General features: G+C 33.6%; 1 protein-coding gene across 6 annotated transcripts in view; it reads left to right on the forward strand.

Annotated features, from left to right (window-relative positions):
- Window positions 1–318: 318 nt before the first annotated feature.
- LOC128681857 (P protein-like) overlaps window positions 319–12,602 on the forward strand; it is a 34,348-nt gene continuing 22,064 nt past the window's right edge. The window contains exons 1-3 of one of the 6 annotated variants that reach the window (XM_053766117.1): window positions 319–488; window positions 1,109–1,781; window positions 7,663–7,814. In XM_053766117.1, coding sequence (XP_053622092.1) covers window positions 1,111–1,781; window positions 7,663–7,814 — 823 coding nt within the window. In that variant the 5' untranslated portion in view covers window positions 319–488; window positions 1,109–1,110. Of the gene's footprint in view, window positions 489–1,108; window positions 1,782–2,297; window positions 2,378–2,514; window positions 2,590–7,459; window positions 7,815–12,602 lie in introns of those variants that run through there. The other 5 variants (XM_053766118.1, XM_053766120.2, XM_053766123.2 and 2 more) reach the window with 5 other exon arrangements.

Consider the following 12,602-nt stretch of genomic DNA (forward strand, 5'->3'; position numbering starts at 1 on the left):
AAAATTATATAAACTCAAATGAAAAACAGTATCTCCAAAATAAGTTATACCTAAATACTTAAAAATTAAAAATATGAGAAGAGGCAAAATGAGTAGGAAAGCTTCCGTCTCCAACGCTATAGGGTTCAGTTAAAAAACGGGATGAGAGAAATAAAATTACAAACGAAGCTATAATCAATACAAAAACAAAATGTCCACCACACAGACACTATGTTATGTATTTGCGAATCCAATGTTTATTTTTTTTTCTCTTCGTGCAATAATATTATCATATCATGCTTCCTTTCAACATACGTTCATTTGCGTGTTAGATTTCGCACAGTTCCCTTCAACGGATTCTCAAGTTGGTTTCTGTTAATAACTATTTTTCTATCAAAAGTTGTTGCAGGCATCATTAATTACATGAGATACATATAAATACAACATTAAAACAAAAGGAATAAACTGAAGCATACATTTGCGAGTTTATAATAGTCTGTACTATTCAGGTTAGTGTCCATTGTTATTTTAGACTGTTCCCATTTTTCCCGGCCATAGGATATCTGGCAAAATTGATCTTCATTAATTATACTACGGGCGATTTGTACACCAAAAAATCTGGTCAGAAACCAGTCGGTTCATGCATCTAAAGATCCTTCAACATTCGCTTATTTTCTGACGTAAGTATTCCTATCTTCCTTTACTTCTTGCCAAATTTTATGATTCTAGGTCAACGTGAAGTATCCTACACTATTATTAACTGCATGCAGGCTTCCTCACGATGTTTTTATTCTAGTATCCAGCAAAATTATAATTATCAACTATTACAATACTTCGTGTGAGGTCGATGCAGTTATTTGCATCAAAAATTTATATTATGTTATTTTAGGTTTGCTGTTTGCGGTAATGTTACTCATATACTTAATCAAATTTAATAACAAACTTAACTCAATGATTCAAATGTTTACGAGAAATGCGCGCCAATCCGTACAAAGTGGCAAAGAAAAAATAGCAAATGGTCGCTTAGCTCCGATGCTTCATGGCGAAAGAAGAAACAAGGAATATGCTCAGATGAAAGAAATAATTAAAAGAGAATATAATACAGTAGTTTCTTTTTTTTAATTTGCAGAAATGGCATCAAAAAATGAAGGCATAGTCAACGCAGCTTACGACCATCCTGCAGACGATATTAACATAAATTTGAATTACAACGACGGTGGAAATAAAACAAATGAAGTTGGCAATTGCCAAAAAACTGATAACTGTGAAGATAAAGAAATAATTAATGCAACTGATGACAATAGTGAAAAATGTATTGAAATTAGTGTAAAAATCAATAAGATTACAAATACAATAGACGACAGAGACAAAACAATGAGTATGGAAGACACAAACATAGAATTATGTGAATATAAAAAAACAAAGTACATTATTGAAGAAAATAACACAGCTATTGGAAATGTAACAGGAAATATATCAAATTTGTGGGCCGACAACAATTTAACACAAGCAAACAATGACACAAATAAAATTTATCATGACAAATTTGACAAAACTAAGCAAAATTATTTTCATAAAGGTGGCATTAATAATAATGCAATCGACACGGATATAGAATATGAGAACGAAGGAAGAATTAAAGTGGTACATAGGAATAATTATTACGATAAACTGTCACAAAGTTTGTTCAATTTGAACAGCATTCTGAACGAATCCAGTCTTGGGAGTGATTTTAGAAGAAGTTTTAATACGAAATCCAAAATGTCGACGGGAGAAACCATGGAGAACAAGTTAGCTAATATGTAAGTTTATACGTTTTACTATTTTTAAGGTTCCGTACAAAAAAAATCAAAAAACGTAACTCTTATAGGATTACTCGTGCGTCTGCCTGTTCGTCCGTCTGTCACAGCCAATTTTCTACTACTGGACCAAATTAGGTGAAATTTGGTAATCTGATGTAATCCTGTGACTCAAATCGATAAAATTGAAGCAGCTAAAGTTGCTTAAACCCTCTATTTTTTTTTACAAATTGCTGATGGTCTTCAAACGCCTGAACAGACATTGCCCAAACACCCAACATAACCAAGAACACTAGATGAAAATCCCTTTCAAATAAAAAATATTGCATCAAAATCAATTCAGCCGTATGGCTGCTACCTCCGACTGACGTCAAGGGTTAAAAATAGAAAAAAAAAGCATTGTAATGTAAATTAAATAGGTCACATTAAATATTTAAAACAAATATGCGAAGTACATTATTGTTTGTTTTTCCGCTTTAACTGTTGTCGCCTATATAGATAACAACTAATAGAATCTATCTCTGTTTAGTACACAACTAAAAGCGCGAAGGAACGCACGCGCCCGCGCCAAAAAATAGAACGATTTCAAAAGTTTCATCGTGAGTTGATCAAAACAAATTGTCAACAAAAAAATACTGACCGGCAACGATTTTATGGCGGGAATGATTCGGAAAAAGAATCCGATTGACTTGCTATTTGTATTTTTCGAATATTAAAAAATAATGTGATGTGTGCACAGAAAAAAAAAATATTTTTTTTTAAATAAAAATATAGTGCAAAAGTGCTTATGATTATAAAGGCCACGTCTCACGTGCGTATTAAATAAAATATAATATAGTTTCAACGCCAGTTTCCATAAATGCATATAATTATAATATATATATTAGGACAAATCACACAATTTGCAATTATGATAATGGTTTTGTGTAATTAGTTTATGATACGCTATTTAATCGTTTATCAGAGAAATATGTATTATTTACTTGTTTTACTGTAGGTTAATAGAGACGCCTAGTATCTACAATCATTAGATACATACGTGTACTTAAATCTCGTTTGTTTAGATGTTTATACACAATCTTGACGTCTTTTTACATGTAGATATTACGGCTAAACCCCGAAGTACGGCTAAATCTAGGTGCGACCGGTCTCAGTTGATGGCACCTAGGTATAGCCTACTTATATTCGGTTATTAATTAGATTTAGAATGTATCATTCAGACCGGAGTCAGGTTAAAAAAAATCCTTAAAATTTTGAAGATTCGGCCGTGATTTTACAAACGGGCTCCTGCCTTACGTCAATCCACTTTGGGAATGCTATTTTAGCCTATCAGCGGCCAAGGTTGTGTCCCTTAGTCGCCTCGTACGACATCCGCGGGAGTTTCCGTCATTATGGTCGCACGTCGGACCGTCGAACCTTGGGCTCGTATGTAAAGGCGGGCTAAACAGGTATAAAAAAATAACAGATTTAATCAATAAATTATTTTTAAAAATTAGCTTTTCTCAACTGCCTATCTTATTATTTAGTTCGTTGAAAAAAGTTGTTAAATTTAAAAAATCTTGCGTGCTAATTATAGTATAGTTTGAAACATAATACAATTTTCGTTGAAAAAAGTTACTAACATAATTTGTAGCAGAATGTAATTTACTAATAGTTTTAACTTGTTATTTTTACATTTGAATGTTAAAATTTTAAGCGTTGCTTAAATTAATCAACCTATTTTGTGCTTAAATTAAATAATAGTATTATGTTATGCTTATCGTATAAACGCCCATCTCTACTCGTATGTCTTCCGAAGAAGGACTGCGCTTCACAATATCACCTGATGCGGAGCGCCTGTCCTCCAACCTTGGTTACGCAGCCTCAAAGAGACATTAAAGGCTATAAATACAAATATTTGTCCGTCTGTCCACCACCATATGTCAATGCCTTTTATGTTTCCACTGTAATTGAAAACGCAAAGACACCAAATAGGTACAGATAATTTGTCAACATCTGTTCATAAACATGGGTTTTTTGAATTATCATATTATTATGAAAATTTATGGTTCATGAAGGACAACCTTTATGTCACTATATATATATATATATATATATATATATATATATATATATATATACGAGAAGAGAACGAACAATGGAGTGTCATAGGTATATGACAAAAAAATTTAATTCATTCATTACATATGGTTCATTCATTCATTACATATGGTTTTCAAGACAAACTGTATTCTCGTTACACTCCGGTGATATAAAACATCTACATTGTTAAGATTTCTTTGTCTACAAACATTTTTGCACTGTAAAATTTCATAATACTACTTATCCTACTAATGTTATAAATGCGAATGTTGTTAGGAAGTGTGTTATGGTATAATTTAGTACACGGGTAGAATATAACCTAGAATAACACATAGGGTACCTTTTATCCCGAAATTCACACGGGAGCCACGCCCCGGGGCGCAGCTAGTAAGTCATATTCGCGATGAATGATGATCGCACACTGAGTAGTGATAAGGCACGTCTAAGAGCCATGCCCCATTGCTCAGTCGTGTTCCGTTGCGTCGACGCAGTACGTTGATCTGCTCCGTTGTTTTCTATAGGTGAAGACATACGTTGAGGTACGTCGAAACTTCATACAATATCTGCGTCGTCTGTCGACGGACGAGAAAATGACAGAGCCTTTGGGCAAGGCTAAAGGCGCTCATACAATGATTAATATTCTTTAATATCTCCTACGTACAGACATAGCCCGCTTACATATTAAGTACTAAGTACAATATCTGAGTAGATATAAATTATAAATCATAGCATATGACCAAGGCTGAAATGATAAATGCATTTTTTACTGCCCACACAGAATTTATTTTTCCTTTACAGACAGAAAACATACTATTTTATTTTATTATTTTATTCTTGTATCTATATAGCATTGCATGTTAAAATGTGATTTGATGGGCTGAAAGATATTTAATACCATCCTTGGTCACGCCATTGTAATTTATTACAATATTTTACTATGGTTTTTAATACTTCTGTCACGTTCAGTGGCGGATTTACCAGTAGGATGAGTATAGACTTGGGTCTATTTGTCTAAGGGCCTATTTTTTTGTTATATATATAGAAATTTATAAATACCGAAATGTTAGGACCACATAACCAATACAAGATTGAGATTTTCTTGGCTCATGAAATCAAAATATTACTGTAAGTCACACATTTTTGGACTCGTCCAAACGCTCCATCCAAATGACACAAACAAGTGACGTCACAACTTGCTCGCAAAGAAAATGTTTGTTCGACAGCTACATTAAATATTACGTTTATGGTGATGACTTCTTAATAAAATTTGTAACAAAATGTTATATTTTTATTATGGTTGGGTTTGTTTTTATAATTTCATACTTTTTGAACGAACTATTAAATCTTCGTATAATAATCCAGCTGCGTTGTTACAGTCTATGAATTATCATAATGATCCGAAATATAACTATTTTACCTAGATTATACATATTTTTACAATTATCTAACCTTATTAACTGCCCAATGTGTTACTATATACTTTTAGATTACCTATAAACTTATGTAACAACTAGAAAAAATATATATGTATAATTAGCTGCGCCCCGGGGCTTCGCTTCCTTGGGAATTTTGGGATAAAAAAGTACCCTATGTGTTATGCCAGGTTATATTCTACCCGTGTACCAAATTTCACAACAATCGGTCTAGTACGTGAAAGAGTAACAAACATACACACTATTCTTGCAAACCTCCGCATTTGTATTATTAGTAGGTTTATGTGCTACATGCGACCTTGATCACATTGACGTCCGACGACGGACAACGCAGAAATTGTATGTAGATTCGACGTACGCCAGTGTTAAAACCTATAGAAAACAACGGAGCTATAACGTGCGTCGTCGCAAACGCAGCACGACTGAATTATCGGCTGCTCTCGAGTCACAATGGCTCTTAGGCAATAGTAACCTGTTGTAAAGTTGATTTGGCTCTTTTTGGAGACAACGGGACAGCCTGAAAGCAAGCCTATCCCGACCATAGCGGTGCATTAAAGCATCCCGTAAATGATGACGCAAAATTTGTAACAATAATAAATTAATAATAGGTATAATTATACGAATGAGATTTGAACAAGTGTTTGCAGAGCGATAGCATTGTAATAAATGATAAGTTTACTTAATAAAGACATTATATTATCTGAGTACACAGACAGTCTCGTGAATAATATTATACTTTATAGTTGTTGTCTAGCCCTTACACTATTTATTTATTACTTTATTGGGTCAACTTGAAAATAAATTAAAAATTTAATAACATTTTCACAACAAGCTTTTATTAAATAAATATAGGGACAAATCACACAGATTGAGCTAGCCCCAAAGTAAGTTCGAGACTTGTGTTATGGGATACTAACTTAACGATACTATATTTTATAACAAATACATATTCTGAACTATTATATTCTGAACCGAGAGGTCCAGGGTTCGATCCCCGGTCGGGTCATGATGGAAAATGATCTTTTTCTGATTGGCCCGGGTCTGGGATGTTTATCTTGGGATGTTTTGTCTATATACATATATATAGGCTATGTTATAGGCTAGCTCAATCTGTGTGGTTTGTCCTAATATATTTATTATTTGTAGCTAAAGGGAAAATTACCTTTTTCGTATATTTATTTTATCTCGATTCTTTGCAATCTATGAATTACCCATTCATAATCTATAGTTTATAAATGATACGCAATCGGTCCTTCCAACCTTGACGTAAGTTGCTATCCATACTAATTCATAGTAATATTATAAATGCGGAAGTCAGTCCGTCCCGCTTCCACGGCTAAACCGCTATACCTATTTTGATGAAATTTCGTATGCATGTAGTTAAAGAGCCCCGTTCAAACATAGGCTTTTTTTCTTCAATAATCTACCCCCAGAGTCTATAACGTGAGGGGGAAAAGTTTATATGAAAACTATATTGAACAAAGATGACCAAAGACGCACATAAAAATATCTAGAAATTAGTTATCTGCCATGGATAAACACAGTCAGTAACTATTCTACGCTGACGAAGTTGCGGGTAAACAGATAGTCTAATATATATGCATATTATAATTGTGTTATGAAGCGCGGTGTGGGTCAAACCGTTTATCTTTGCGGCAATTTATGTTATATACTATTTATACTCTGTGGTGTTGATTAATTGCTTATAAATCAAGTAGCGTGTTGTTCCCGCCCTAGAATAGGACCATTTATAGACATATATATGAACTAGACATATAAAGCTATAGACTTCGTCACTTTCGTTTTAGTCATATAAGAAAGAGATACTTGTTAGAAATACACGAGAGGAAACGGGACGGAGTGCTAATAATGTGTCCGTGTGTCTTATAAGGCCCAATCGCTTTTTATTGTATGTAAATCGTCGGTCTCATTTCTTCAGTTTGTTTTTATGTATTACATAAACTTCTTGCACAAAACCTACATACAACAAAACGACTTCTTGCACACAACCTATATACAACAAAACGTCATAAATTTCCGCGTGTTGATTGTCGATATACACTCAAATAATAAACCAAAAAAAAAACAATAATAAAATTTAATAATTGAATAAAAACAAACGCTCAAATGAAAAAAAAATTAATGGTTTTTCTTAATGTAAAATAGTAAGGAAAAAACTGTACGAACCGTAGTCGTACATAGAAAAAAATATTCATTTTGCAGTGACCATAAAAGTGACCACAAAAGTGCATCAAATTGGTATAAAATAAAAATATTTCACCATAAAAAATTATAGTGTAAGCGATGAATGTTTAAGTGAAAATGGAGAAGTTAATAAACAGTGTAAAAAAACTGAGCGGTGTGTCCAGGAATAACGCCGTTCCCGGAATGACGCGAAGCGACTACTCGCTGGTGTCGTGCACCGAGCTGACGACAGGACAGCTGTGGCTCAGTCTACCTGAAGAGGTCAAGGGTGATCCGGCTTTTGAGTCGCTGAGACAGCTGTATGAGAGCGAGCGAAGTGAGTTGTCTTTTGTACTATTGTCACTTACTTTTTGTTTGTTTGTAACATCTTTATATACAGACTTCCTCGGTAGCGCAGTGGTAATGTGATTGCCCCTGAACCGAGAGATCCCGGTTCGAACCCCGGTCGGGTCATGATGGAAAATGATCTTTTTTTGATTGGCCCGGGTCTTGGATGTTTACCTATATGTGTATTTGTTATAAAATATAGTATCGTTGAGTTAGTATCCCATTAAACAAGTCTCGAACTTAGTTTGGGGCTAGCTCAACCTGTGTGATTTGTCCTAATATTTATTTATTTTATTGTACAAAGAACACATGTTTAAAAGTAGCTACATACTTACATAACAAGAAGGTAAATATACAATGGCGGGCTTATCCTATGAAGGGATCTCTTGCAGTCAACCATCGATAGTCTGAGAGGATTTTTTTATTTGTTTTTATTTATTTTAATAAGGCCTACTTCGTTAAGCGGTTTGATATGTTATAGACTATCAGATAGTTTATCAGTAAGCCGTGATATGTAATATATCGGAAAGATAGGGTGAAAAATTATATTTCACAAGAGTTGGATAGGCTAACTACACCAATCACATCATGCATATCCATCTAGCAGTATTTTTCAGTTTACAATATACCTACTTACTATTTTATCAAAAAGTGATGAAACTGATGTCAGTAACTAGGTACCTCAAAAGGCAAAAAATAACCTTTAGAGGATCGATTCCTTGTCCGTCTGTCTTCCTGTCCATCTGTCAACACCTAAGAACCATAAAGGTATCAAGTTTTAATTTTATCAAACGATCTGCTGGCTCCGCTCACTGCCGAATGTATTATTTTTCATACGACGAATTTGGTGAAATTTTATATGAAAAACACGACACTTTATAACACTACTGCATTGATTTTTTAGAAACATAGGTCTGCTATCCTTAGTTTGAAATCGGCGTTTTATTCGAGAGAATTTAGGTTTCAATAAGATAAGAAAATAGCACAAATATCCGCCTGTGAGCAAAAGGACCCCGCGGTTAGAATCCTACTCGTACCACATGATTTTGTATACCAACCTGACTCATGGTAGTTTTCGATGACCACCACTTGCTTCGGGAGGAAACCTGCACACTGGTTGACAGTAAATTCTGTAGTGTGTACACGCGACTAGACGTGATAGCTAGTTGTCAAAGTTATGTCAAATGCGTTTAGCCTAAACGCCTTGATAGAATCCAACACCAGTGTTAGCAATAACACACTCGAAAATAAAGAGATGAATGGAATAATCTAATAAAAACTAAGTAACGTGTTTGTTTTCAAAGGATTTTACGTTTCTTCCAAATTGACTTATCATCAATTTTATTTTCTTTCGTTATATTTCATGTAGGCCGTAAGAACATTAATCTCACGTGCTTTCAATCAATAGGAGTTCTTTTAATTTTGTTAATCTATGGGTGGTTGCAATCAAATCATAGATATTAGAAAATTATGCATCAAATCAAATACTTTTTTCTATGCGTCAAAAACAAAAAAATATATATGGGGCTTGTATAAGATGACAGCGGAGGCAAGTGACGTCACAAATGTTGAAGTCAAAAAGCTACTGCTAAATAATACTGAATCTAAAAAATACTAAATCTTTCTATAAATAAAATTGACCAATTAAAGTGACATTTGATTATCGTATTTCATTATGTGAATGCATTTACACATTTTTTATTTTATATATACCTATAGTTACCGTCTGTCGATTTATCCGTCCGTCTGTCTGTTGTATATCTAATTAAAAGCTTTGACTTTGACCACGTTAAAGATCTATTAACAGCTTCTAAAATGTTTGTTTGTTTATGTGAAGTTGGAACGTGTCCAAAAGAGACACTCTTTTGATGCAATCAGCTGAGAGTTAAAGATAAACATAATAAGGAAATGAATTATTTAAAACCTTTTTAATAACGATTATGACGAAATAGAAACAAATTACTCAAAATTGTAGAGGTAAGATTTATTTGACATTTGAGTCCTTGAAGGTAGTACTTATGGTGTTTTTTTTCTCAAAACCTTTTTTTATTATTAAAATAAATATTAAATCTTTCTGACCCGTTTATAAGAAAATAAATATTAAATCTTTCTGACCCGTTTATAGGATAGAATGGGAAACATAATATGTAAGTACATTTATAAAATTTAAGACAATTATCGATAGTAACTTTTGGATTAACTCAATCTAAAACAGATGTGATTTTTCCCTATCATACCTATCATATCCGTGGGAATTTCAGGAGATAAAAAGTACCAAGTGTTATTCCAGATTATATTCTGCCCGTGTACCGAGTTTCATAAAAATCCGTCCAGTAGATTTTGTGTGAAAGAGTAACAAACATACATCCTCACAAACTTTCGCATTTATAATATTAATAGAATATAGTTAAGAAAAAAGAATATTTTTATAAGAGTAATAATTATAGAAATATTGTAATGATGTAATAAAAGCATTATTAAAACCATTAATAGGATAACGACCTGCATATTATGAAGTTTTTAACCCTAACAATTATTTAATATTACTTCTAGTATCACATGTGGCGTTTGTTTCCCGCCCTAAAAAAGGATCGCTTCATAACCTCCCGTGGATGTCGTACAAAGCGACTAAGAAATAAGAGCTTGATAGCAGATCGGTGACAACAGCAATCCCAAAAAGCATTGACGGCAGATCATAAAATCAGACCCTTCTTTTTACGTAGGTACTCACATCATTTTAACTAGTAAGGCTTACTCTCAGTATTGAAATATATATGCAACTTAATTTAAAGCAAGTTCCCCGAATAAATTATCGTTACATAAGTATATGTAATGTTTGTAAACAGACCCGAGGATAAAAACAATGTGGAATGTCAATTATTAAGTAACTAGCGGCCGGTCCCGGCTTCGCTCGGGTCAAAACATAATAAATTATATACCGTAACCTTTCTCAGAAATCACACTATTGGTGAAAACCATGAAAAAACCGTGCAGTACCTAGTTTTTGAGTTTATCGCGAACAGACAGACAGACACGGCAGAAGACTTTGTTTTATGATATGCAAGGATAAAGACATTGTATGTAAGTACAGTCGACAGTGCACCAATCAACACTGACTCATTGCAAATTCACCTTTACCACAACTCAATTGTTCAGGATATTTAGCGATAAATTTGTTTTTTAACCGTATGTATGTAATATATACATATTTTTAATTTCTTCTCAAATAGGAAAAATAACATTCTTATTTCGAAATTCAAAAGTTAATACGCATTAGTCTGTTGGCAAGCCGCCTAGAACCAGATTTAACCGGCTAATTATAGCTCAAACCTGTTTAGTCTGGATTGGACTGTAGTCAAAACTATAATTCAAGCTATAACCAGCTTACTGACAATGATTATAATGACTGAAGTCGTTTGAAAATAACCTGGAAGACAGTTTTCGAGGTAGTAAAATAAATGCAATAAAAGTTTAGTCTGTCTGTATGGTAAGTTTGTAAAAATTGTACCTTGAAATTTTGAAGATTTGGCCGTGATTTTACAACCGGCTGCCTGTCTGACGGCATACCTCTTTGGGAATGCTGTTGTTTCCTATCACCTATCAGCTATGTGCCCCTTAGTCACCTCGTAATAAATCGACTAGTAAATATGGAGTAGTCCTATTTTAGGGCGGGGCCACATGTTACAAATAAAGATCTGTTTGAAAATAATTGACGACCTCGGTGGCGCAGTGGTAAAGTGATTGCCTTGGAACCGAGAGGTCCCGGGTTCGATCCCCGGTCGGGTCATGATGGAAAATGATATTTTTCTGATTGGTCCAGGTCTTGGATGTTTATCTATATATGTATTTGTTATAAAATATAGTATCGTTGAATAACACAAGTCTCGAACTTACTTTGGGGCTAGCTCAATCTGTTTGATTTGTCCTAATATATTTATTTAAAATTTAAAAAGCTTCAAGATGCAAAAATCTATCCCCTTCATGGAAGCTTCTTATTACAAGCTTTTATTTTGTTTCACCTGTCCCGATGTTTGCTTGTATGTCTGTAATAAAATCGTGCAAGTTAAATTTCTCCTACTTCAAGATGTTCTACAGAGTTGAAATTTCGTCGCTTCAGTTTCCATGACAATGCATTATTATGATAAGCATGACCTGATGATGCACCCAGATTCAGATTCAGATTATTTATTGCAAGTCACAGGTTTAAAAGATGTCAAATAAATATAAAGTACCTACAAGTGACGCCCTGCAAGGGCACAGCAAACATAAGGGCTACTGAAAATATGTGGTGTGAGGATTTGAGAATGAAATCTCGAGGGATTCAATAAATTATACTCTCTTGGTTCCGTTCGTCGTCTCCGTGTAATGTCAATCAATCGTTTCTTACTTTTTACAAATAAAAAGGCGGTATTTTATGACATTGACAGCTGTCGTTAGACAGCTACTATATGCCATTTACTCAAATATATGATTCGTGTTTTTTACGTAAGGACATCGAAGGATTTACTGGTCAATTTTATCACCAAAAATACTCTGAGATACTATAATAACATTTGTCTAAAAGGAAAGCCTTAAGCTATTAAATTAATGAATTTTTTTAATATTTTCTATATTATTTAATTTTTAATTTATTTAAATAGTGGTTGTTTCTTCTATTGCAAGTATCCCTGAAAGAATATAATTCTTCGTGATTCCGTACAAATTTGCAAATTTCCAAAATGTAAATAGTTGATTAGATGTTAGTCTAAAAATTTTGTGTTTCTTAAAATATGGGTGA

This window comes from Plodia interpunctella, chromosome 28 (genome assembly GCF_027563975.2).
Source record: "Plodia interpunctella isolate USDA-ARS_2022_Savannah chromosome 28, ilPloInte3.2, whole genome shotgun sequence".
NCBI lineage: Eukaryota > Metazoa > Arthropoda > Insecta > Lepidoptera > Pyralidae > Plodia > Plodia interpunctella.